This window comes from Lactuca saligna, chromosome 1 (genome assembly GCF_052625555.1).
Source record: "Lactuca saligna cultivar CGN05327 chromosome 1, ASM5262555v1, whole genome shotgun sequence".
NCBI classification, from domain to species: domain Eukaryota; kingdom Viridiplantae; phylum Streptophyta; class Magnoliopsida; order Asterales; family Asteraceae; genus Lactuca; species Lactuca saligna.
Genome location: NC_136417.1, coordinates 50661950 through 50685624, shown reverse-complemented (window position 1 = coordinate 50685624; position 23675 = coordinate 50661950). Strand labels below are relative to the sequence as shown.

Sequence of the window (23675 nt, the reverse complement as noted above, 5' to 3'; positions counted from 1 at the left end):
AGTATAGGGCTCAATGTAAAGATGTTACTAAGGTGTCATGCATTATGGTGGCAATTATGACTCCTAAGCTACAACGGTTTTATGAAGACTATTGGCCTTATGAGATATGTCAGGACTAGATGGAGAAGTACCATCAAAGAGCACGTCAAGAAAGGTATAAGATAGTCAGGTCAATCATAACCACCAAGAGGAAGGATGGAGAGTCCATCACGACCCACCTGCAACGCATGCAACGCTATGTGGATCGTCTCTTGAAGATTAATGTGAAGTTTGACGAAGAGTTGGGTATTGACATAGTCTTGCACTCTTTGCCTCCTTGTTATGATCAGTTCAAAATTTCTTATCATTTGAGCATAGAGGAAGTCTCATTGAGCAAAATTCAAGGCATGTTGAGAACAGCAGAAAGTGGATTGAAAGGAAAAGTTGTTGAATCCACTCCTACTACTGCTGCTCCAGTCCTGGCTATTGGACAATAAACGGGGAAAAAGAGGAAATCTCCCTCGATGCAAAATTGGAAGGCAAAGTCTCATGAAGGGTCTTCTAGTAATGGACCGAAAGGAAAATCCAATTCTGCCCCCCTGCCACAGACCCAAAAGATGCAACATGCTTCTACTACCAAGACAAGGGGCATTGGAAACGAAGCCGCCCTAAGTACCTGCAGGACATTAAGGATGTAAAGATCAAGCCTACCTCGGCAAATATTTACACTATTTTGGCTAAACATTCATCGCATTTTAATTCTTGGGTCCTTGATACAGGATGTGGTTTTCACATTTGCTCTGACTTGCATGGACTAATAGAAAGTAGGAATATGGAGCTTGGAAAGATGAACCTGATAACGGGCAATAAGAGATCGTCACGTGTTACCATGATCGGTGTTTATTATTTAAAGCTTAGTAGTGGATTATGTTTAGACTTGAATAAATGTTGCTACTCATTAGATATGAAGAAGAATATTATTTCCTTTCATGGTTTGTACAGAAAAGGTTTCAGATATTATTTTAATAATGAGAATGGATCTATTAATGTTTATTATAATTGTGTATTTTATTTTGAAGCATTGCCTTGTGATGGTGTATACGAAATTGTGATGGTTGTAGACAATTTAGGAAATAGTGTGTTACAAATTGATGCATCTAATGATTTACAGAAAGCATGTGTGTGGCATTGTCTTCTTGGACATGTAAATAAGAAGCGTATTGCCCACCTCCAAAAGGATGGAGTGTTGGAATCAATTGACCTAAGGTCAGATGATACATGCGAATCTTGTTTGATTAGAAAGATGACTAAATCACCTTTTACTAGTTCTTGTGAAAGAGGTGAAGGATTGTTGGATCTCTTACACACAAATGTGTGTGGGCCATTCAGATCCACCATAAGGGATGAAAATCGATTTTATGTAACTTTTACTGATGATTATAGAAAATATGGATATATCTACTTAATCAAGAACATGTGAGAAACCTTTGAAAAGTTTAAAGAGTTTAAACAAGAAGTCAAAAATCAATTCGGCAGGAAGATCAAGATGCTCAGATCCGATAGGGGTGGTGAGTATCTTAGTATCGAGTTCCACGACTACCTCAAGTAATGTGGAATTGTTTCACAATTAACACCTCCTAAGACACCAAAACTTAATGGTGTGGCTGAGAGGCATAATTAAACCTTGTTGGACATGGTTCGTTCCATAATGAGTCGAGCCTCGCTACCAATCTCATTTTGGGGTATGCCTTAGAGACTGCCGCCCATATCCTTAATCTAGTCCCAAAAAAGAAGGTTTCCAAAACACCTCACGAGATGTGGAAAGGGAAGGTTCCCTCGTTGGTACATATCAAAGTTTGGGTTTGTGAAGTTTTCTTTAGACGAGAGACTCACAGCAAGCTTGAACCTTGAAGTGAGCAATGTATTTTCATCGGTTACCCAAAGAATCCTTTGGTTACTTGTTCTACAGACCTAGTGAGAACACGGTCTTCGTAGCATGAAAGGGGAGTCTTCCGTGAGATGGAACTCATATGCAAAGGATACAATGGGAGTACAATTGATCTTGAAGAAATTCAAGAGTCAAACGATGAAAGAACCTCTAACACTAGCACTCAACCTGAGGAAGAAATTCCTATTGAACCTATTTACGAGTCATTACCTCTTAGACGTTCCAATTAAGTTAGAATGGCACCTAACTTTTATGGTTTCCATATTATTACAAATGGTGATACGTTTATCAGTGATATTACATTGATACACTTGGATGAGCCTTCTAACTACAAGGAAGCTATGGAGGGCCCAGAGTCTACCAAGTGGAAAGAGGCAATGGACAGCAAGGTCCAGTCCATATATGATAATCAAGTTTGGAACTTAGTTGAGAATGTGTCAGGTCGTAAGATAGTTGGGTGCAAATGGATCTTCAAGAAGAAGAAAGATATGGATCGAAAGGTACAAATGTTCAAGGTATGACTGGTTGCGAAGGGATTTACTCAAACCCAAGGGGTTGACTATGATGAGACCTTCTCACCACTGGCTAAGATCAAATCTATTAGGGTTATGTTAGCCATAGTTGCATTTCATGATTATGAAATTTGGCATATGGATGTCAAAACTGCTTTCCTTAATGGAAAGCTGGTTGAAGATGTTTATATGTGTCAGCCAGAAGGTTTTGTGGATGCTAAATTCCCTAATAGAGTGTGTAAGCTTGAGAAATCAATCTATGGATTGAAGAAAGCTTCTCGCAGATGGAATCTTTGCATCAATGAGAAAGTCAAAGAGTTTGGTTTCTCTAGGAGTGAAGATGATTCATGTGTATATGTCAAAGCTAGTGGGAGTAGAGTTAGCTTTCTAGTATTGTATGATAATGACATACTACTCATAGGAAATGACGTTCCGATCCTACAGGAAGTTAAGTCCTTGATTGGAAAGTGTTTCGTTATGAAAGATCTACGAGAAGCTGCTTATATTCTGGGAATAAGGATCTTGAAAATAGGAGTATAAGACTAATTGGACATAGTCAAAGTACTTACTTGGACAAAGTGCTAAAGAATTTTAGCATGGAGAATTCCAAGAAAGGAGAATTGCCTATCCAGAGCAATACCATGCTGGGTAAGACTCAGAGTACGAGTACTGATGCAGAGATAACGGAAATGAGTCGAGTAGCATATGCTTCCACTGTTGGCTCGATCATGTACATTATGACATCTACTCACCCTGATGTGGCTTTTGCATTGAGCATGGTCAGTCGATATCAAGGGAACATGGGTAAAGCTCAATGGATAGCAGTCAAGAAAATTCTTAAGTATCTGCGAAGGACTAAGGACTTGGTCCTTGTACTTGGTAGGAGTGATGACTTGAGAGTTACTAGTTATAGTGATGTCAGTTTTCAGATAGATCAGGACAACTTTCGTTCTTAGTATGGTTGGGTGTTTACACTCAATGGAGGAGCAGTAACTTTAAAGAGTTCCAAGAAGGAGACAGTGGATGGTTCAACATGTGATTCAGAGTATATAGTCGCGAGTGAAGCGTCAAAGGAGGCTATATGGTTGAAAAACTTCATTGGAGGCCTTGGAGTTGTACCAGCCATAAAGGAGCCCATGGAGATTTCCTACGATAATGAAGGAGTGGTTGCCTTGACCAAGGAACCAAGGGATCATGGAAGATCCAGACATCTCGACATAAAATATCACTTCATTAGACATCGGGTAGAAGAAAGACTCCTCATCTTCAAGAGGTTATCAATAAAAGAGAATCTTGTAGATCCCCTCACAAAGGGTCTGAGTAAGATTAGGCACATTCAACATGCGAGGAGCATTGGTCTGAATGATGATATTAGTTTTGGTGATTAGATAGATATTTCAGAAGCTTGTAATAGATAAATGTAATTTATCTTTGATGATTAATTAATGGACATTTATTTATGAGTATTGTTTACTATCTTTTGTCAATTGTTTATTTTTGAGTTTCAACTTTTGCATGTTTTACTTCCTGAATAATTGGATTGTTCAAAGTATCCATATTCAATCATACTTTGGAATTAAGTATTAAATAAAGATTGTTAGGAATTGTCTTGTAGATTTTCTAAGTGTTTAGACATAGCAATTGTTTATTTCAACGTTCATGAGTACTCCTGAAGTGGGGATTTTAGTATTGGATTAAACCCATTCTCAGAGTATTACTTCATGGAGTTTATCATGAGTAATTATGAGACGATAATATCATATAATCTTTAAACCGAGATATGCAAGTTGTTGGTTACAAGTTGGTTGTGCATTGATAATGCATAAACGCATCAATAACTTGATGTTACAAAACATATTATTGTGTACGATTAAATGAGTAAATAGTACAAGCATATGAGTCAAAGTTTATCTGTTCGTTTTATCCCAAGGGGTAAAAGCGATATCTTGGGCCCCTCGATGATTTTGTGTTGACTTATGTGTCAGGCCCGGTCAGGATTGAATTGAAGTGTTCAATTAAGTTCTTCATCATACAAATCAGAAATCGGGAATCAAACTATTGGACAATGAGAATGATCCTATTTCATATCTTTGTCCACATGATATCTTGCAGAACGGGGGATTATATGATCCCTTATCTAAGTTCTTGTAACTGACTAGGTCATAGTTCGACAACGGCTTTTGAAAGCTACGATTGCTAGTCAAATTTTCAAGTCATACTTGTAGTTATAGTTATTAAACTTATCTAAATGGGAAACTATTGGATTAGGTGTCTAAGCCCATAACTATAATTGGTATGTAATTGATTTGAGAGTAGCATGGTCCTTTTAGGTTGCCTTCACCCTAGTAACTTGACAGGATGACTTTTGGAGATAGAGGTTGAATTTATTATTTGGAATAATAAATAGATGTGTTAATTTATTTTGAAAATAATATATTAATTAGAATCCATATTATTTAATTATAAATTAATTTGGAATTAATTTGAGATTAAAGGAACTGGTTAAGGTAACATGGGTTGTTTTGCAAATCATTGATAGTTATGAAATTGGGATGATGGACTCCTTAATTAGGAGTGCGCAAAATCCTATAGGGAGGACCTACAGATTTTGTCCAAGGCTTCCTAACTAAGAGTCCATGGGTTGCTTAAGGCCTAAGCAGGAAATTAGGGTTTCCTCAAGAAACCCTAGAAACCCTCAGTTATATAAGGAACACCTAGGCTTAGGATTTTCGGCCATTGCTTGCTAAGAATAAACCCTAGCCGAAATTCTAAGTGATTCCCTCCTCTCTCTCCTCTCATCCTTTTGCTAGTGGTGTTTGTGAACCATTAGTGGTGCAACATTTCAGGCATTAATCTTTCAAGAGTCAAGGATCCACAAGGAGTTCTTATTATTACTACATAACAAGCAAGGTAAACATCAAAACCCTTTTATTATGTAATTTTCGAATTATGTATGCTAGATCTAGGGTTTTTCTTTGGTATTCAATTTGCATGTTCAACTAGTGAAAAACTTAGATCCAAAGCAATTAGGGTTGCATGTACACATAGGTTGTTGTTATGCTCATAACCCATCAAATAAATGTTATAGTGTATTTTTGGCTTCCCTATCCTAGTGAAATCATGGAACAAAACCACGACCCTGCTTAGTTTGAGGGCCATAATATGTTTAGCATTGTGTACCATAAATTTATCTAGGAGAGCTTATGTAGTCATTGAACCACTATACTAATGCCTCTAAACAATAAGGGTTGAAGTTAACTTCCCTTGCTTAAGCATATGTTTTTATAGGATTTTTAGTTTTGAGTGAAAAAAAAAGTGAGAAAAAGAAAAAAAAAAGTTGAAAAGTTGGGAAAATGAGTCTACAAAGCTATGAAGATCAAGAAATATCATCAAGAAAAGCTCAAAATTATCGAAGACTCAAGAATAAGGTGAGATTTGGCAAGTTATTTATTGTATTTTTTATTTTCTAGGTTATTTTCCATCTGTATTCTTGGGGGCTTAACCAAAAATACCTTGAGTTTAAGAAAGTTTTCTTGGGATGGATTCTGAGGGACGCATAAAATGAGTGTTGGTTAAAAGAAGTGGGGAAGTGTTTATGAAGTTTATGAGTATTTATGATTGGGGAAGTTCTTAGGAAAAATATAGACACAAATGCATGCATAGCGATCTTGGAGTAATGGAGAGGCTCAAAATGGATTGTCTTGTACGATGTTGGTAGCTAAAGTCTTGATATGATAATAATAAAATCAATTTTTCTTGGTGGCCAGCGAAAGCCAAGTGTGGGGTATTTTGATATGTGCATAATTAACTACATATTTAATGTATATTTATAATGATTTTAGTTACAATTATGCTTAATATGGAACAAAAGATACTTATTATGTTTACAATATGTTTTTTAGCAGCGAAGACTTGCTTAGGACAAAAAGGAAGCATACGAGGAGCTGGAAGCACGAAACGTGAGCTAAAACAAAAGAATAAAAAAGAAGACAAAAGACCACGTCATAATGTTCTTCAACACGAAGCGGCAAATGGAATATTCACAACCCATCAAGCAGACTTGGCAGACACGAGATCGCGACATGGTGGTCAGATTTAGATAATTATAAAATCCCAGACATTAGCTCAAAATCAGAAGGATACATTCAGTTTTTTGAGGTTTATTGCGACTAAGAACCCTTAGAAACTGAGAAGAAGATCGAAATTCAAGTGGATCTCAAGGATTGGAGAAGGTTTAGAAGAATTCAACATTGATCTAGTTGGTTTTCTATTCATACTTATGTCTAGTTTATTTTACATGGATCTATTGTGTTTTTTTGCTACAATGTGAGGTTAAATACCTTTTACTTTTGTTTGGCGAAGCTGAACTTGATCAATATTAGTTGATTTCGATATTTGGATGATTATATTGATTTTACTTGTGTTTGATATTTATAAACCCTAGCATGTTTTATTTCTAGTTTACATTGCTTATAAATCAGATTTTGTGTGTTAATTGATCATATTAATTGCATGATTCTATCTCCTAATTGTTTATGATCATTAGATAATTAGAGCTATGATTAATCACATCTTAGTTTAAGTAATTAAAGTTAGTACTTTAACTGTGTTAGAAGAGCATAATTAGTCATAATTAGTGCTTTGTTGCTTAACTTGATCATAGAAGAGTAGCTAATATCATTCATAGTCCAATTGTGCTGTTATCAATTTGGTGTTTACGTGTGCATGATCACTGCTTTATCATTCACAAATTGGTAGGCCTAAATATTTGATCATAATAGCTAGTATATTGGTAATCAATATAATATATCCATTAGAAATCAACCATAAGAGAAAGTGAAATCGGATTTAGGCAGAAGTATTCTTTTAATTCTTGAAGTTACTTTGTTTTTGTTGCTTACTTACATTTTAGGTGACATTAAGTTATTCTGGTCTTGAAAAATCAGTAAAAACCCCTCAAATCATAGTTTGTTTCTTAGTTTAATTAGAAGTAGGTAATTATTTAATTGAATTTTGTTCCCTGTAATCGACACCCGACTTACCTAAGCTATACTTTAATCTGACTAGGTAAACTACATATAGGTGCATAGTTAGTAAGAGTTTATTAGGTTATAAATTTAAGACTAGTAGGTACTTTTGTGCACATCAGTTATTCCCATAATCATGATTTTATACTCATTTGAAAAACTAGTTAAGTTGTCCCCATATCAAAATTTATTTTCAAATCATTTTTGTGAATGCAACATATTGATACTTTCATTACTATAGGGAAATGGTATCAATAATATGGTGATTCATAAAATAAAATAATAGAATGTTTATAGAAAAATCTAAAGCTTGAGAAGCGGAATTTTCGGACTCGGTAAGTTGAGTTCTGCTGTTTCTCATGTTTTGTGTTGTGAATTATTAGTTTTGGTCTTTTAGTAGGTGCAGTCGTTGGATCTTTTAGTGTTTTTATGTTTTGGACTAAACATGACTTACGTGTTTAAATTAAATGTTTAATCATAGGATTTGTATGTTATAGTATGCAATTAAAGAAAATGTAGATACTTATTGTTGAGTAGTGATCTTACAAGATATTTACAAGGGTTATTGTCCTTATGACCTAGGATGATATTACAAATTATAATGATGTTACAAATTAAAATGTACTATTTTATGTTACAAATTATAATGATAATTAATATATGTTGTGCATAACTGTCATACTAGGATGATGTTATGGTTTTATGATGAAGGCACATAAGATCGATGAAATCCTTTAACCCTAGCATTTCGCCAACCGTCATAAGTACATTTTAGGCAAGACTTTTCTTCACTGATCTGTCAGCTTGACCACTTGATTGATTCGTTAGTCCCACGTGAATAAACTGCTCCCTGTTAAGATCGGTACACATATATATTGCTTAGTTTTGTTCATCTAATCGCTCGGGTGGTCATTCTCCATGCACCCAACATCATGTTACATTTAACATTTAGCCTCATACAAACAACAAAGAGTTGTGGTGGCTGAATATATATATATATATATATATATATATATATATATATATATATATATATTAAATCCCAAAATACTTAAATTTATTGAAAAATACCTGTAAACACAATATCTATGTGTTATTGGGCATGTTAGGCAAAATTAACTAGTAGCGGGTGACTTGTAGCGTGTAGCAGGTAGCTTGTAGCTTGTAGTGTTTTGTTAAACGCTACATGAAGTAGTATTTGGATTTGAAGCATTTTGTTTAAACTAAACGCTAGAAGCTAGAAGCTCTCAAATGCTCCCGAACGCTCCGTGCCGAACACGCCCATTGTCAAATATATGCGACTAGAAGATGGTTGGCTTGGTCAACACCAACACAGAGACATTTTTTCTAAATATGTTGTTATTATGTTCTTTAAAATAAAATCGAATAATTATCTATATACCTAATGTAATATTATTTAGCTAAAAGTTATATTTTTAATATTATTTGCATATATATATATATATATATATATATATATATATATATATATATATATATATATATATATGGTTTCATAGAGATCCATTATTAACAAGGAACCAAAGAACTAATCGTGAGCGTTGGAAATCATAACGATCAACAACCAAAGGAATGGATGAGCATTTCTACATTCGACGCACGTACACTAGATTAAAAAAACTCACCTCTTTTTTTTGTTTAAATTGCTTTTAAGGTATGTTTTATATCGAAAAAAACGAATATACCGTTGTTCACGATTTTTCGTCATCTTTTCATAGATATCAATATTGATATATAAAAAACAATTTTTTTCATTGAAAAAAACCCACTTCTTTTTGTTTGTTTGTTGTTGTTGTTGTTGTTTTTTCAATATTTAAATTTATTTTTATCCAAAAAACTAACTATATACCAAAAATCTCAATTTTTTTGTCCTCTATTAGATAATATCAACATCGATTAAAAAAAACTAGATCAGTTCAGATTGTGAATCTGAACTGTAAATATTATAATTTTAACATTCACAAGGTAAATCCGACTTACTATATCAACTATTTGATCATTCACAAATTAACTTAATGAAATTTACATATGAATCGAAATATATTTTCATATAATTTTATAATATTTTAATGTTTTGATTACTAATAAATTAGTTTTGTAAAATTAACAAATAAATTTATTATATTGAATTAATTCATATTGTAAATCTGAACTGTATATAATTTAGTTTTCAGAACTCACAATGTAAATCTAACTAACTATTATTGACACTGTAAATATGAGCAGATTTGCAAGGTGAATTTGAGTAGATTCGGAATGTGAATCTGAGTAAATTCATAATGTGAATTTGAACAGGAAATTCTTATTTTTATATGGATATAAATCTATGTTTAAAAAGTACCAAAAAATATGAATTTTGATATATTTTTTAAATTTTTTCGATAAAAAGTTGACCTTAACTTTTTCAAAAACAAGGAAATGAAGTGTTTTTTTTTAAATCATTTTTTCATATATAAATATGGATCTTTTTGGAAAGATGACGAAAAATCATGAATAATAGTATATTTGATTTTTTTTTTTTCGATAAAAGACATGTCTTAAAAAATTTAACGAAAAAAATGAATTTTGTTATAATTTGATGCATGTATGTCTATTGTAAAAGTCTACAACCCATCATTTTGTGTTGAACGACTTAAACTTATATATATATATATATATATATATATATATATATATATATATATATATATATATATATATATAGGGTTATGTTATTTTGTTTTTGCTAAGTATTATATGCTTGTGTAAAGGATTCTAGGCCAATCATTTATGGTAAATTAAGAAAGTGATTTTCTGATAGAAAAAAAAAACAAATTAATAGGATTTCATTAAATGACTGGTCATGCAAAGGTATAATTCTTACATCACAATTTTCGAGGCCAAAAATTTCATTTTTAATTTCGAGATTCTTAACATAGTTTACCAAACATTGCCAATGTCATATCAATTTATAAAATCATAACAACGTGTCTGAAAACCATATCATCAAAAGTAATAAAAATCAGAGTACAATCCCAGAAATCTCCATGCGGAAGCCATATGTGTGTGTGATGCGTTGCTACACCGTTGGCTCCTTCCCCTTAGACGAAGAGGTACCTAAAACCAAAAATGAAAACTGTAAGCACAAAGCTTAGTGAGTTCCCCCATCATACCCATACCAAATAATGCATATTTTTCGGTATCTTCCGTATCTCCTCATCCCCTGCGTACTGAGGTACCAACAAGTCCCTCTCATGGAACTTGGCGGTGATCTCCGCCACTGTCTCGGTCGTCTGTCTCATATCAAGAAACTCACTGGCCAGCTGCTGAAGCTCCACAGCTGGCGCAAACTTCGCCCTAAACCGGGTCACAAAATCTAACCAAGTCATAGCCTCGATGGTTGGGGCTCCCAGCGAGTCACCAACTGACTCCCACCAATCTCTAGCTCTATCCCTCAAACATCCCATAGCAAACCGGACCTTCGACCCCTTCGGGCAGAAACTCGTCAATTGCGCAGACTCAATGTCTGCAATCCATTTCCTGGCAGCAATGGGGTCCTTTACCCCGTGAAAGTCCGGCGCACCACTCCTCCTGAAGTCCTTGAAGGACAGTGTGCGTGTACCCGCCTGGCCAGATGCCAACTCACTCCTGAATATCCGGAGGTGATCCTCCATCAGCTCAATAATCCCCTCCTTTATCAACCCGAAAATGACCGGGGTCGCCTCAAGGAAACCTCTCGTGATCTCAGACGCGATGAACTCGTGTAGCCCGTCATCGACCTGCTCATGAACCTCCTGCTCCATGTCATGTGACCACCATAATGAAAATAAAACACGTAAACGTCAGGACCATACATACTTTCAAGAGATGTCACACACTCCCCCAAGTTTCCTGGTTCCATCTTGGCCCTCCTTGACTCGAGTACGAATCCTATGCTTTCAGTAGTATGGGCCCATACTAGCTTCCGCATCTATCTGTACTTTTCTCAAGGATTGCCTGAACTTTACCAAGTCCCTTAATGTCACACCCCCAAACCGGAACGATGGAAACGTTTGGGGGCGAATGACTTCATGTGGTAACGTAACAAATGAATACATAGTAAAGAAAGCAATACAACCATCATATATATAATTGAAAGTTTACAATGTTTAAAAGTGTACATGTTCAAAATCAATTACATAATGATGTCAAAATATGAAATTAAGTTGGCGCCGCAGCGTCCCTTCTTCAAAATCTGTTTGTTACCTGTAATTACTGAATCCCTGGGACATACAAGTAGTTTTGAAAGAGTAGATCAGCATTTAAGCTGGTGAGTTTCATAAGTATTAATGACAATGTTTGTATGAAATGAAATGTTTTTGTTCTTTGTTTGCATGTTCCTAGAAAATTCTATATTTTCTACTAGTATAATTGTAACCTTCTTTCACGACAATTGCTTGTTTCTAGTAAATGTATGTAAGTATAAAGATTTCAATTTGTCCGAAAAACTCCGTAAATCATTGTGTTTTAATACCCCATGTGAGTTTTATAACCATGTTATTGACAAGGAATGCCTATACACAACGTTCTTCAGGCGTTGGAATGTTCTGACGTTTGTCACCCCAAAAGGTGGACTGTAGCTAACAGTCAGGGTGTGGGTTGTCAAGCCCGTATAGATCTATACACAAACATCATGCTCCCCCTCCAAGGGATTCTGGTATATAATACAGGACTTGAAATGTGTACTCGAACGTACGTGAAGTTAATGTCTCACAAAACTTAGTATAAAACAGATTTACGTGTGAAAATGTTCGTTAGTTATTGTATATGAAAGTAGCTTATCGTAATAGTATTTCCATGTATGTAAGGTTTGTAGCATTCTCGTGAGACTATACCTATTATAGTTTCCTAAAAGTGTGTTTCATTTGTTAAATAAACCCGTAATGAAAATGTTCACTTGTTATGAAAAAGTGTAGTTTTTGTAGTGCCAAAACCGACACACCGAATGTAATATAATCAAAGTATCTGATTTATATAAATACTTAAATCGTTTCTCATTTCAAAAGATAAAATGTTATCGTGTTATACTTTGCATATAAAAGATTTCCTGATAGTTTCAAATCACATATGATTCCTTTGATAAAACGCGTAAAGTGAAAGTTTATATAACACCCGATAATAGCCGAGTGTTTTACTTGAATTCTCTCTCTCCCCCCCCCCCTTAAAAGCATGTAAAAGTACTCATAAAACATTTAAAACGTGAATTATAGGGGTATGAACTCACTTGTAAAATCGGAGGTTGCGAGATGGAAAACCGGACAGAGTTTTGGCTTGCGAAAGTGGATTTCCTCACGATTCTCGGGAACCTCGGGGGCACGAACGACCTTCGGGACTCGAGCAAAGTGATCGGGGCTTCGGGGTATTGTGGGAATGAAAATCGAGGCAATATCGTGAGAGAAATGAGAGAGAGAGGGTGAATTTCCTGGAACCCTCGCATCTCTATTTATAGGAGGCTGAGAGGCCTCGTTACGCGGGGCGTATGCACGTACGTTGGGCGTACGCGTACGTCATGGGTGACCGAGTCCTCGACTGCCTCGAAGCTCGGATGGGACGGGATGGTGGCTCGCACAGGCGTGACATGGACAATCCGAGGCCAATGCCTTCGCGTACGCGGGGCGTACAGGGTTACGCGGCGCATAACTCGGATGAGTACGCTGACTCCCCCTTCGGATAATACCGGATTTTTGATTTAAATAAATATATAATTTATTTAATAAACTTCAAAAATTCATATCTTCTTCATACGAACTCCGTTTTCGACGTTCTTTATATCCCCGCGAAGGTGAGACCATACTCTACGACTTTCGTTTAGATTCCGTCGGAAAATTCCGAAATTATTTTTATTATTTATTTTTAAAAGGTCGCGGTAAGAAAATTTCTTTAGAAATTCATAACTCCTTTATCTGACGTCGGTTTTTGCCAGACTTTTTACCGCTGAAATACCATCGATGAGACCTTCGATTCTCGTTTAGGTCATTCCGGCCAAAAGTCGCTCGATCTCTGATTCGAGTTTTTAGTCGCCTGCCGTTAATCCGAACTTGAAAAATTCCTAACCTTCTTATACGAAGTCGGATTCGAGCATTCTTTTTACGTAGGATCATGGTTTAATGACATCTATCATAAAAGGTAATTTATTTGGTGATTTTTGGACATTTTATTTTCGAAGTAAATTTTATTACAACTAACGTGGTTACAATACTTGACTTTTTAGGTCGTTTACATGTAGTTGAAATATCGGGTTGTCACACTTAACCATTATCCCTTTCCAACTGATCTCATCCTAGGCTTTCCTAGGGCACCCTCCGACCTACTCTCCATTATCAGCTGTACTAGGGTCCCTACCACCTTTCCCTAACTAGCTTGCGAATACTGTTATATATTCGCTTAGTAGTTAGTTAAAGTTAGCCATAACCCCTATAGCACAAAGCAAGCAACATTCGTGCATTGAGTAACCAAATCAAGCATAACCTAATCAGGCTATCTCACTACTAACTAACAGCTCTAACATACGGTTCAATGAGATCCTATAGCAGGCATACGAGACATCCTTCCTAGATCCTTAGCCCTGTTTTAGCATGAAGTTCTCATAAACACGTAACAAGCATACAAGGCATTCTCCTATATCCTTAGCCCTAATCTAGCATGCAGTTCTCATAAACACATAACAGGCATACAAGGCATCCTCCTAGATCCTTAGCCCTAATCTAGCATGCAGTTCTCATAAACACATCATATAACAAAACAAGTATGTGTATCTTGGGGAAGACTTACTTGAGCTCGGCCGGTCGTACGCATGACACACCTCATTCTTTCTCAAAACTCTTTAATTTAGATTTTAGAAAAACTATTTCCTTGTAAAACTCTTTCAAGCCCTCAGTTTGAGTTCATACACCCCTTATGATGTGTCCGAATCCTTCAAACCAAGGCTCTGATACCAACTTGTAACATCCCAATTTTCGAGGCCAAAAATTTCATTTTTAATTACGAGATTCATAACATAGTTTACCAAACATTGCCAATGTCATATCAATTTTTAAAATCATAACAACGTGTCTGAAAAACCATATCATCAAAAGTAATAAAAATCAGAGTACAATCCCAGAAATCTCCACGCGGAAACCATATGTGTGTGTGATGCGCTGCTACACCGCCGACTCCTTCCCCTTAGACAAAGAGGTACCTGAAACCAAAATTGAAGCTGTAAGCACAAAGCTTAGAGAGTTCTCCCATCATACCCATACCAAATAATGCATATTCTTCGGTATCTTCTAACCGGTAACTGGGAGCTATCCTCCCCCTTCGGTATCTTTCAACCGGTAACTAGGAGCTACCCTCCCCTTCAGTATCTTTCAAACGGTAACTGGGAACTACCCTCCTCTTCGGTATCTTTCAACCGGTAACCGGGAGCTACCGTCCCCTTCGATCTTTCAACCGGTATCCGAAGACTATTTCACCCTTGCTATTACTAATACATATCAAGCACAACAAGTATATCAAATACAATGATCATATCAAGCACAGTAATCATATTGCACATTAATCCTAGATGATTATCACAAAGACAACCATCTATGCAACGCCCTTGCTGGTGGGTCGGCATTATGGCCGTAGACCCACCCCTACTAGAAGGAAACTCACCTCCAAGTCGTGTAGTGTCTGTACTGTCCTCGGTGTGAAAGTCGGGTCTCATTACCTCCTCAATCCCTACACGACAATCCCTCTAAGTTATCAACTTGTGCTCACAACCCCTACAAGGGTCAACTCAAATCCAGGTCAAAGTCAAACCCTGGTCAAGTCAACTCTTTGGTTGACCAGACTCGTCGAGTTAGTCCGCCAACTCGTCGAGTCCCTTTGTCCACAAAATACTACAAACCCGTCCCTACTCGTCGAGTCTAGTAAGAGCTCGCCGAGTTCATCTTCAACAACACTTCATTCAATCTTCAACTGACTCGCTAAGTTCTTCCTTGAACTCGTCGAGTTCATCTTCAACATATGAATGTGTCCGGTCTATGACTCGCCGAGTTGTATGAACAACCCTTCGAGTCCATCTTCATGGTTTGGGAGATTGCCTTAGACTCGCCGAGTCCCAAGAACAACTCATCGAGTCCTATGATTCCCAGGTCCCTTATGATTCTATGCAACTGAGGGACCTTGTATCCTAACATCTGGCCCAAGAACATAAAGGATTTAGTGGTCATTACACCCTGACTCGTCGAGTCCCAATAATGAATCATCAAGTCCATCCTTGACCATTACTATACAGTCGATTTGATTGCGTCTTAACACATCAAAACCATAGATCTGGCCTCCTAGTATCCATTTTACACGTAAAGCTTCGAACTTGGTGTACATGCATAGGGCCTTTGGCTCAAAAAGCCATGAAAGAAGGTCTATAAGATGCATTGGGTGTTTATGGCAACAAAGTTGGCATCTTTATGCCATAAAGACCCCCAATGGCCCCATATCTGAAGTGCAAAACTCACTTCCACACTCAAACCCGAATACAACCTTACGAAGGCTTAGAAAAATGTAGAAAATGGTCCAAAATCAAGATCTAAGCAAGTAATAGCCAAGGTTTCAGCTTTATACCTCAAACAAGCTTGAAATGTGTTCAAAACTCTGGATCTTCTTGTTTCCCCTTGATCTCACAAGCCTCCTTCTTCACTCCAAGCTTCAACCACATAAAATAACACCACAAGGCTCAAGAACACACAATAAATGGCTAGGGTTTCGAGTTAGGGTCTGCTCTAGGCGATGCGGGTTGATTTGAGGGGTTATAATGTGTTTAAATAGGGTGCAAACCCTCAATTTAGGGTTTCACTCAAACATCGTCTACTCGCCGAGTCGGTCTACTGACTCGTCGAGTAGACTACTTAAACTCCCCATGTATCACGACTCTACTCGACGAGTTGGGCCTCCAACTCGTCGAGTCCCAGAGAAAAACAATAGAAATACTTGAATTAAAGGCATACCAGGAATCAGGTGTTACAATAATGGTACATTGCCTCATAATTTTAATAGGAAACGGTCGATAACTATGGAAGTGATCAACTGATAATTCAAAATATCTCGCATACTATCAAAATCGAAAACCAATTCCTTTGGAGATCAAAATATATTCTGATTTATTGCATCAATCTTCAAAATCGGAAGATTCTTTAAAGTTTCTTGCATATAAATATTGACATTTTACCCTACAAGACGGAATTGACATTTGGGGGCTTCTGTGAACGGTATTCTAGAAGAATGAGTACATGATTGACTTCATTCAAGTCGAAGTTCAAAAACACATCAGAAACGCCTTGAATCTTGAAGATGACGATGATGATTTCGTTGCGGAACCTAAAGGTATTTTTTTTTGTTTTATTTGATGTTTATTGAGTTCGAATATGTATTATAGAGTAGGAAGTGTATTTAGAATCATTTATGCATGTATGATTTGTGTTTTTCAAATCATTCTACTAGAATGTTATAGTAATATGACTTACAAGAGAGTTAACTCTTAAACTGTTTAAGTTCAATTCATTGTATTGCTCATTGTTTACAAATTTTATTTTTGACATTATGTGTTTTTATTTTATGAAAATCAAGCATATTTTATGAAATATAACGAACATTTTTTTTTTGACATTCTGTTGGAATGATAACTGTAATGTTTTTTCTGGCATTCTTTTGGAATGATAACTGTATGATCCTATGAAACATAAATATACCAGAAAAACACAAACATCTTATTAGTTGTAAACATAAAAATAACAGAAAAACACGTAGAATTCATCAAACGATAATTTTATTACACTGAAATGAAACTTAATAATAACAAATAATTCATCAAAACACACTTTTAATTTACTGAAACCAAACTTTAAAATATCTAAAAACGACTAATTTGATGAATTTCTTGTAGTTCTAAGCTTTCTACAATCCAAAAAGACATTTCCTGCTATCATGACCAAGTCTAAAGCATATTTTACATCTTCTTTTTTCCTTCACAACTTCATTCACCGGATTCTTGGGATCATTGAAATTACCCAGATCCTTCTCGGGATTCTGATCTTCATTATCCTGCAAGATTATCATATTTGATACATATGTATATGTAAAACAGTAAAAGGGTGTGCGGGGGACATTTGACTCGAATCTTCACTATCCTGGTCAGATGTTCTTGTTCATATTGTATGAATACCTGGTTCCAATTTCCAGTATGAACATCCATCGATTGTGTAGAACAAAGTAATAAGCAGCTAATGGAATCGACAATTGTGATCTGTGTGTGGGGGACGTTTGAATCGAATATATAAAGAAAATTAAATTAATGATAACTAAATCAATCATAAATCATTGCCTAATATAAAGGGATAAGAATCATAATGAATAAAGAATTAAAATGAAAGATTACATAACTACCATTTAGGCCTGGCAATTCCAGACATGAATACACAAATCTGTGAGAGACACGACACAACACAAATACATCTTAAAAATTGAGATAAAACTTATTTCTAATCGTATAATGGTATCGTGTTAAATTCGTAGCTGACACGTTTTCATGACACGAATACACAAACTGTCAGTTCTACTACCATTACATATTTAATAAAATAATTAATAATTTGCTAAATTGTGATTGGTGCACTTGTTGGAAACATTTGAATATATATATATATATATATATATATATATATATATATATATATATATATATATATATATATATATATATATATATATATACGGAGAAGATCAAATGAGAACACCTAAAAGGTTGAGAATGCGAGAACAGTTTTTGACCAATCATTTTATAAGGGTATATTAGTAGCTTTATATAAATATTAATTAATGATTTCCTAAAATCTAGGGATAATGATTTTAATTACCTAACAAAATTAATATTTCCTTTTAGTTAATAATATATATATATATATATATATATATATATATATATATATATATATATATATATATATTATGATTTTTCCCAAAAATTATTTATGACCGTTTCAAAAAAATCACCTAAAAAATTAATATTACCTTTTATTTTAAATCTGAAAAGAAAATCTTAAAAAAAATATTATTTTCTACTATTTCACGTTTTTGTTTTTCAAAAAAAAATGAATAGAAATCCAATCCTAAATCAATACACTTCCAATCATAAATGAAAACACATCAAATTACAAATAATTCAATACACTTTTCATAAATTGAAAATAAAAAAAGTGTAAAAATTATCAATTTTTCATAAAATGAATACCTCTAATCATAAATAAATACACCCATTCACATGAATACACTAATATTCATAAATAAATACAATCATTCACACATGGATACACTGCAATTCACAAATGAATACACTGTCATTTATAAATTAATACACATTCTATCATAAATGAATACACGTGCTATTCATAAATGAATAACACTATTTACACATCCTTCGGGTCAACAATTTCTCAGGTGGGATTCCAAGGTTCATCGGGAATCTTACATCCCTTGAAATTCTTTCCCTTGGTAAATGTGGACTCGGTGGAAGGTTTTTTGCCATATTCTCTAGGAAACTTGTCTAATACACTAAGTTTTCTAAGCCTTGCTTCAAATGCTTTTTCTGGTGGCCTTCCTTCATCAATTGGTAATCTTTCCGACCGAACTTCTCTAGACTTGTCTAATAACAAACTCAAAGGCACAATTAATCAGGTGAACTTTAGCAATCTTGGAAGTTTATAGAAACTAGATCTTAAGAATAACTCTTTCTCAGGGAACATTCCTGGTTCTTTAGGAAATCTTTCATTATTGATTGAACTGGACCTGGGCTTAAATGAATTCAATGGAAGCATGCCATCAAGTTTGGGGAACTGCAAGAGGTTGATAAAGTTAGGAATAGATCGAAATAACCTTACTGGTGAAATACCTAGGAAACTATTTGAACTCTCAACACTATCCATTAGCTTGAATTTGGGTGGTAATCAATCGTCGGGAGAACTTCCACAAGAGGTTGGCAACCTTAAGAACTTAAACGAAATTATTCACCATTAGCAGCTGTAGCAGCCTTGTGAATCTCGACATAAGCAATAACTTCTTTTAGGGAACTCTTCCATCGTCGTTGAGATCGTTGCGGGCCCTTCAAACTTTTGACGCCTCACATAACAACTTTACAGGGAAGATCCCAACTTACCTTGAAGAAATTCGCTTCATCTCCAACTTTCTCCAGCCCATCGTACCCCTAGATCTCCTCCGGGCCTAACTTTTTTAGTTCCGATATGGTGTATGGTGGTGACGGCTCAATTAGGTTTTAAAGGTTTGAAATTTGTATTTAGATAGGGAGAGGAAGAAGGATACGTGAGAGAGAGAGAGAGAGAGAAAGGGAACGGGGGGGGGGGGGGGGGGGGGGACAGAGAGATATTCCAGCAACTTACAAAAATAAGTTAACATGTAATGACCATATTACCCTTTAGATTATTAAAAATTTACAATCTCATACCATAACTTTTAGAAATTTACAATTTCATCTCATTACTTTTATAAATTATTTTAACCTTAGATCGTAATATTTGAAGAGCTCAGATCTGTTTTCACATTCTCAATTTTTTTGATGTTCTCATTTGATCATATATATATATATATATATATATATATATATATATATATATATATATATATATATATATATATATATATATATATATAAAATAGCTTTTCATTATGAAGATTCATAAAATAAACAAAGTATTATTATTATTATTTTTTTAATTTTTACCAACCAGGTAAAAGTAAAACTCCCAGAGAAACAAAAATGTCTTTAAATTGGATACGAATCTACACAATTTTTTTATTCAAAAATTGCTCCAAGTTGCAAAACATTGCATAAAAACCAGAGTTTTGTACTGTTCCTGAATTGGCTGCCGACTGGCTAGAAATCTTCTCCCCAACAAAATCCAAAACGAAGTCATAGTCCATTTACGGTCATTCCCAAGTTATTAGGTCAATTCCCAATTCAAATTTTACAAAATCATCATGATTCGCTCTCTCTGATCCCTCAATTCCGTAAAATTGGAGGGACAACGAACCAGAGGCACAAATGGAGAGCATCATACCCACATGGCAAGTGTCGTTTTTGTGTGGGGTTTTGACTTGGGTCGTTTTATCTTCGATGTTTAATGTCACCCAGAAGATTAGGTCTTCGGTACAGCCATGGGTGTCTCGTCGTGTAATCACCGGTGCTCCTACTATTCTTCAGATCCAGGTATACAATATTTTGTTCACTTTTCACAATTGAACGTTTGATTTTGCGTAAACCCATATCACTATTCACTAATCTCATCAATTTCATATCTTTGTTTCTATTCACGTTGGATTCCTTCGATTTTTGTTCTGATTTATGTTTGGTATGTGGAGTATACCAGCATTGTACGGAGACGGAAATACCGATGTCACTAATCTCAACAATTCTCTTGTTCTTCTTGTTGGCAGTTTCCAACTTTTACTTAACCTATCGGCTGATACTTGAAGAAATTCCAAACATTTTATAGGAAACCATGTCATTAATATCATGAATTTTCTTAGTATTCTGTTAGGTTACTAATTCTGCGCATAAAGTTTGGTGGGTATGTAGGGCAACACAAACATTTCATTAACACCCATATCACTTGTCTCATCAAATTGCTTGTTATTTGTATCGAATCTTTGATTTTCACTTAACTTTTTTGTGAATTATTTCAGAAATACCAGCATGGTTTTTGGGATGCTTTGTTCTCTGGGATATCTTGTGTTGTTTCTGTGCCTTTTTATACTGGCTTTCTTCCCTTGCTATTTTGGGTAAATTCTTTTTATATTTATATAAAGATTTCATTTGTGAAAGAGGAATAAGCATTTAAATCCATATACACAATTGATTGGTGTTAGTTTTTATGTTGTAGAGTGGTCATGGAAAATTGGCAAGACAAATGACACTTTTAATGGCGTTCTGTGATTATTCAGGGAATTGTATAAAGGTATAATTTTTATAATTTCCATTTTTGTTCTTGAATGTTTATCCTTTTAAAGGTTTATTCATATTCACAAAATCGCATGCATTTTGTAGGATATGGTATCTGCTCCAAGACCCAAATCACCACCCATAAGAATTCTAACAGCCACTAAAGACGAAAAAGAGAATGCATTGGAATACGGGTTTCCATCTTCTCACACTCTCAACACAATTTGCCTGTCTGGGTATGCATTAAATAACAACATATTTACATTTCTACCCCTAATAGCAACTAACTAACATTCTTCATGATATTTAGGTACCTCTTACACTATATCTTCTCATACAATGAGAATATAGATGCATACTATCAAGTAGCAACCTTTATGTTTGTTTGCTTGTTTGTAGGCCTAATTGGCTTTGGTAAGTTTCAAATTTTTGTCTCAAAATACCCTTTTCTTCTCTATTTTCATCACTTGATTCTTTTTTTTTGTAGGAAGAATATATCTTGGAATGCATAGTGTGATCGACATTATTGGTGGCCTTGTTCTTGGATTAATAATTCTTGCTTTTTGGCTTTGTGTTCATGAATACATCGACAATTTTGTAACTATAGGACAAAACGGTATGTTTTCTTGTACTTAACTTAATCGTTATTTCCATTTTAAAAAATCTTGATTATGTTTACCAAAATCATTAAAATCCACAATTTACCTTTTTTCCAGTTACGTCCTTTTGGATTGCACTTAGCTTCTTGTTACTCTTTGCCTACCCAACACCCGAGCATCCAACTCCAAGTTTTGAGTATCACACGGCCTTCACTGGAGTGGCATTGGGAATTGTATGAATTTTAACTTTTTTTTATTTATATTATTTTCATTATAAACAAATTGATAATTATACCTTACATGCAAACCTATAATATATGTTATTGTCCAGGTAACCGGAGTCCAACAAACTTACAATCAATTCCATCACGAAAACGTATCGCGTTTATTCACACCGGAATTGACGATTCCGGCCTTCGGTGGTAGAATCGGAATCGGCATTCCGACGATCTTGCTTGTTAAGTTTTGCAGCAAAGCTCTTGCGAAATGGATTCTACCGATTACAGCAAGTGCCTTGGGAATACCTGTAAGGTCATCTGGGTATGTTGTAGGTTTGACCGGTTCTTCAGTGGTCAAAAAGTCAAATGAAGTCAAACCTTCAGGAGGGTATCTACAGAAGATGTTTTTTAGGAGGGAGGATTCGTTTGATGTTGATACGGGTATCCGATTGGTGCAGTATGCTGGTCTTGCTTGGTCTGTTGTTGATCTTGTTCCTTCTTTGTTTTATCAACTCAACTTGTGATTGATGTGATTATTGGTCATTTCATGTGTATAAAATGTGTTCTAGTGTAATATAATCTACTTTGGTTTTTATTTATTTATTGGGTAGATGGTGTGTTGGGAATATTATTGATACTATTACAAGTATGTCATGTAGTAGAGGTATTTTTGCTCTGAAATTGTCAAGTTTTCCGTTTGTATGTAGGTTTTTTTTTTTTTTTTTTTTTTTTTTTTTTTTTTTTTTTTTTTTTAATGTTTAGTGATGGTATCTAGGCAGATAAGACAAAAAAAGGAACATATTTTCGGTTAATTATTATTTTAGAGTGTATTTATTATGGTTTAAGAGTCGGATAATGTTTATTATGAATTGAATAGATGCAAATTGTGTTGTTGAGGTTGGTGGGGATATATATTTGGTGTAATGACTAATAGCCTAATAGGGATATATTCTTCAAATGCCTTGGTGATGATTATAAATCGGCATGGTTGAAGTGTGTTTAAACAGAAACATAAGTTGGAGAATTTATTAATCGAAATATTTTATACTGAAATGTTAACTTTTCAAACTTATTGATGCTAGTAGCTATATAGTTTGATGTTATCCTTTTACTTGGATGCCAATATTGTTTATTTTCAAAATTTAAAAATTTAGTAGCATCTTGTCTTTGTAGTTGGTATTCATTTATGTATTTGATTTTTAATTTTTCTTGAAGTAGATGGCATTTAAACTTCTTTTACTTTGAACATTGTTAACACATAATGATTACATAGCTACGGAAGAATTATATGATCATTCAATATTTAATCGATATGTGATGCAAAATATTCAAAGAATTATTGTTAATGTATTTAGTATAATTTTTATTTGATGTATTATGT

At 34.8% G+C, this 23675-nt stretch overlaps 1 protein-coding gene across 1 annotated transcript; it reads left to right on the top strand.

Annotated features, from left to right (window-relative positions):
• The first annotated feature begins 20351 nt into the window (after positions 1-20351).
• LOC145035925 (lipid phosphate phosphatase delta-like) lies at positions 20352-22975 on the top strand. Its single transcript, XM_078984426.1, has 8 exons — positions 20352-20745; positions 21222-21317; positions 21419-21493; positions 21583-21713; positions 21788-21891; positions 21965-22093; positions 22194-22309; positions 22408-22975. The coding sequence occupies exons 1-8, from the start codon at positions 20581-20583 to the stop codon at positions 22816-22818; spliced, it is 1227 nt and encodes a 408-aa protein (XP_078840552.1). The 5' UTR covers positions 20352-20580; the 3' UTR covers positions 22819-22975.
• Positions 22976-23675: the final 700 nt, after the last annotated feature.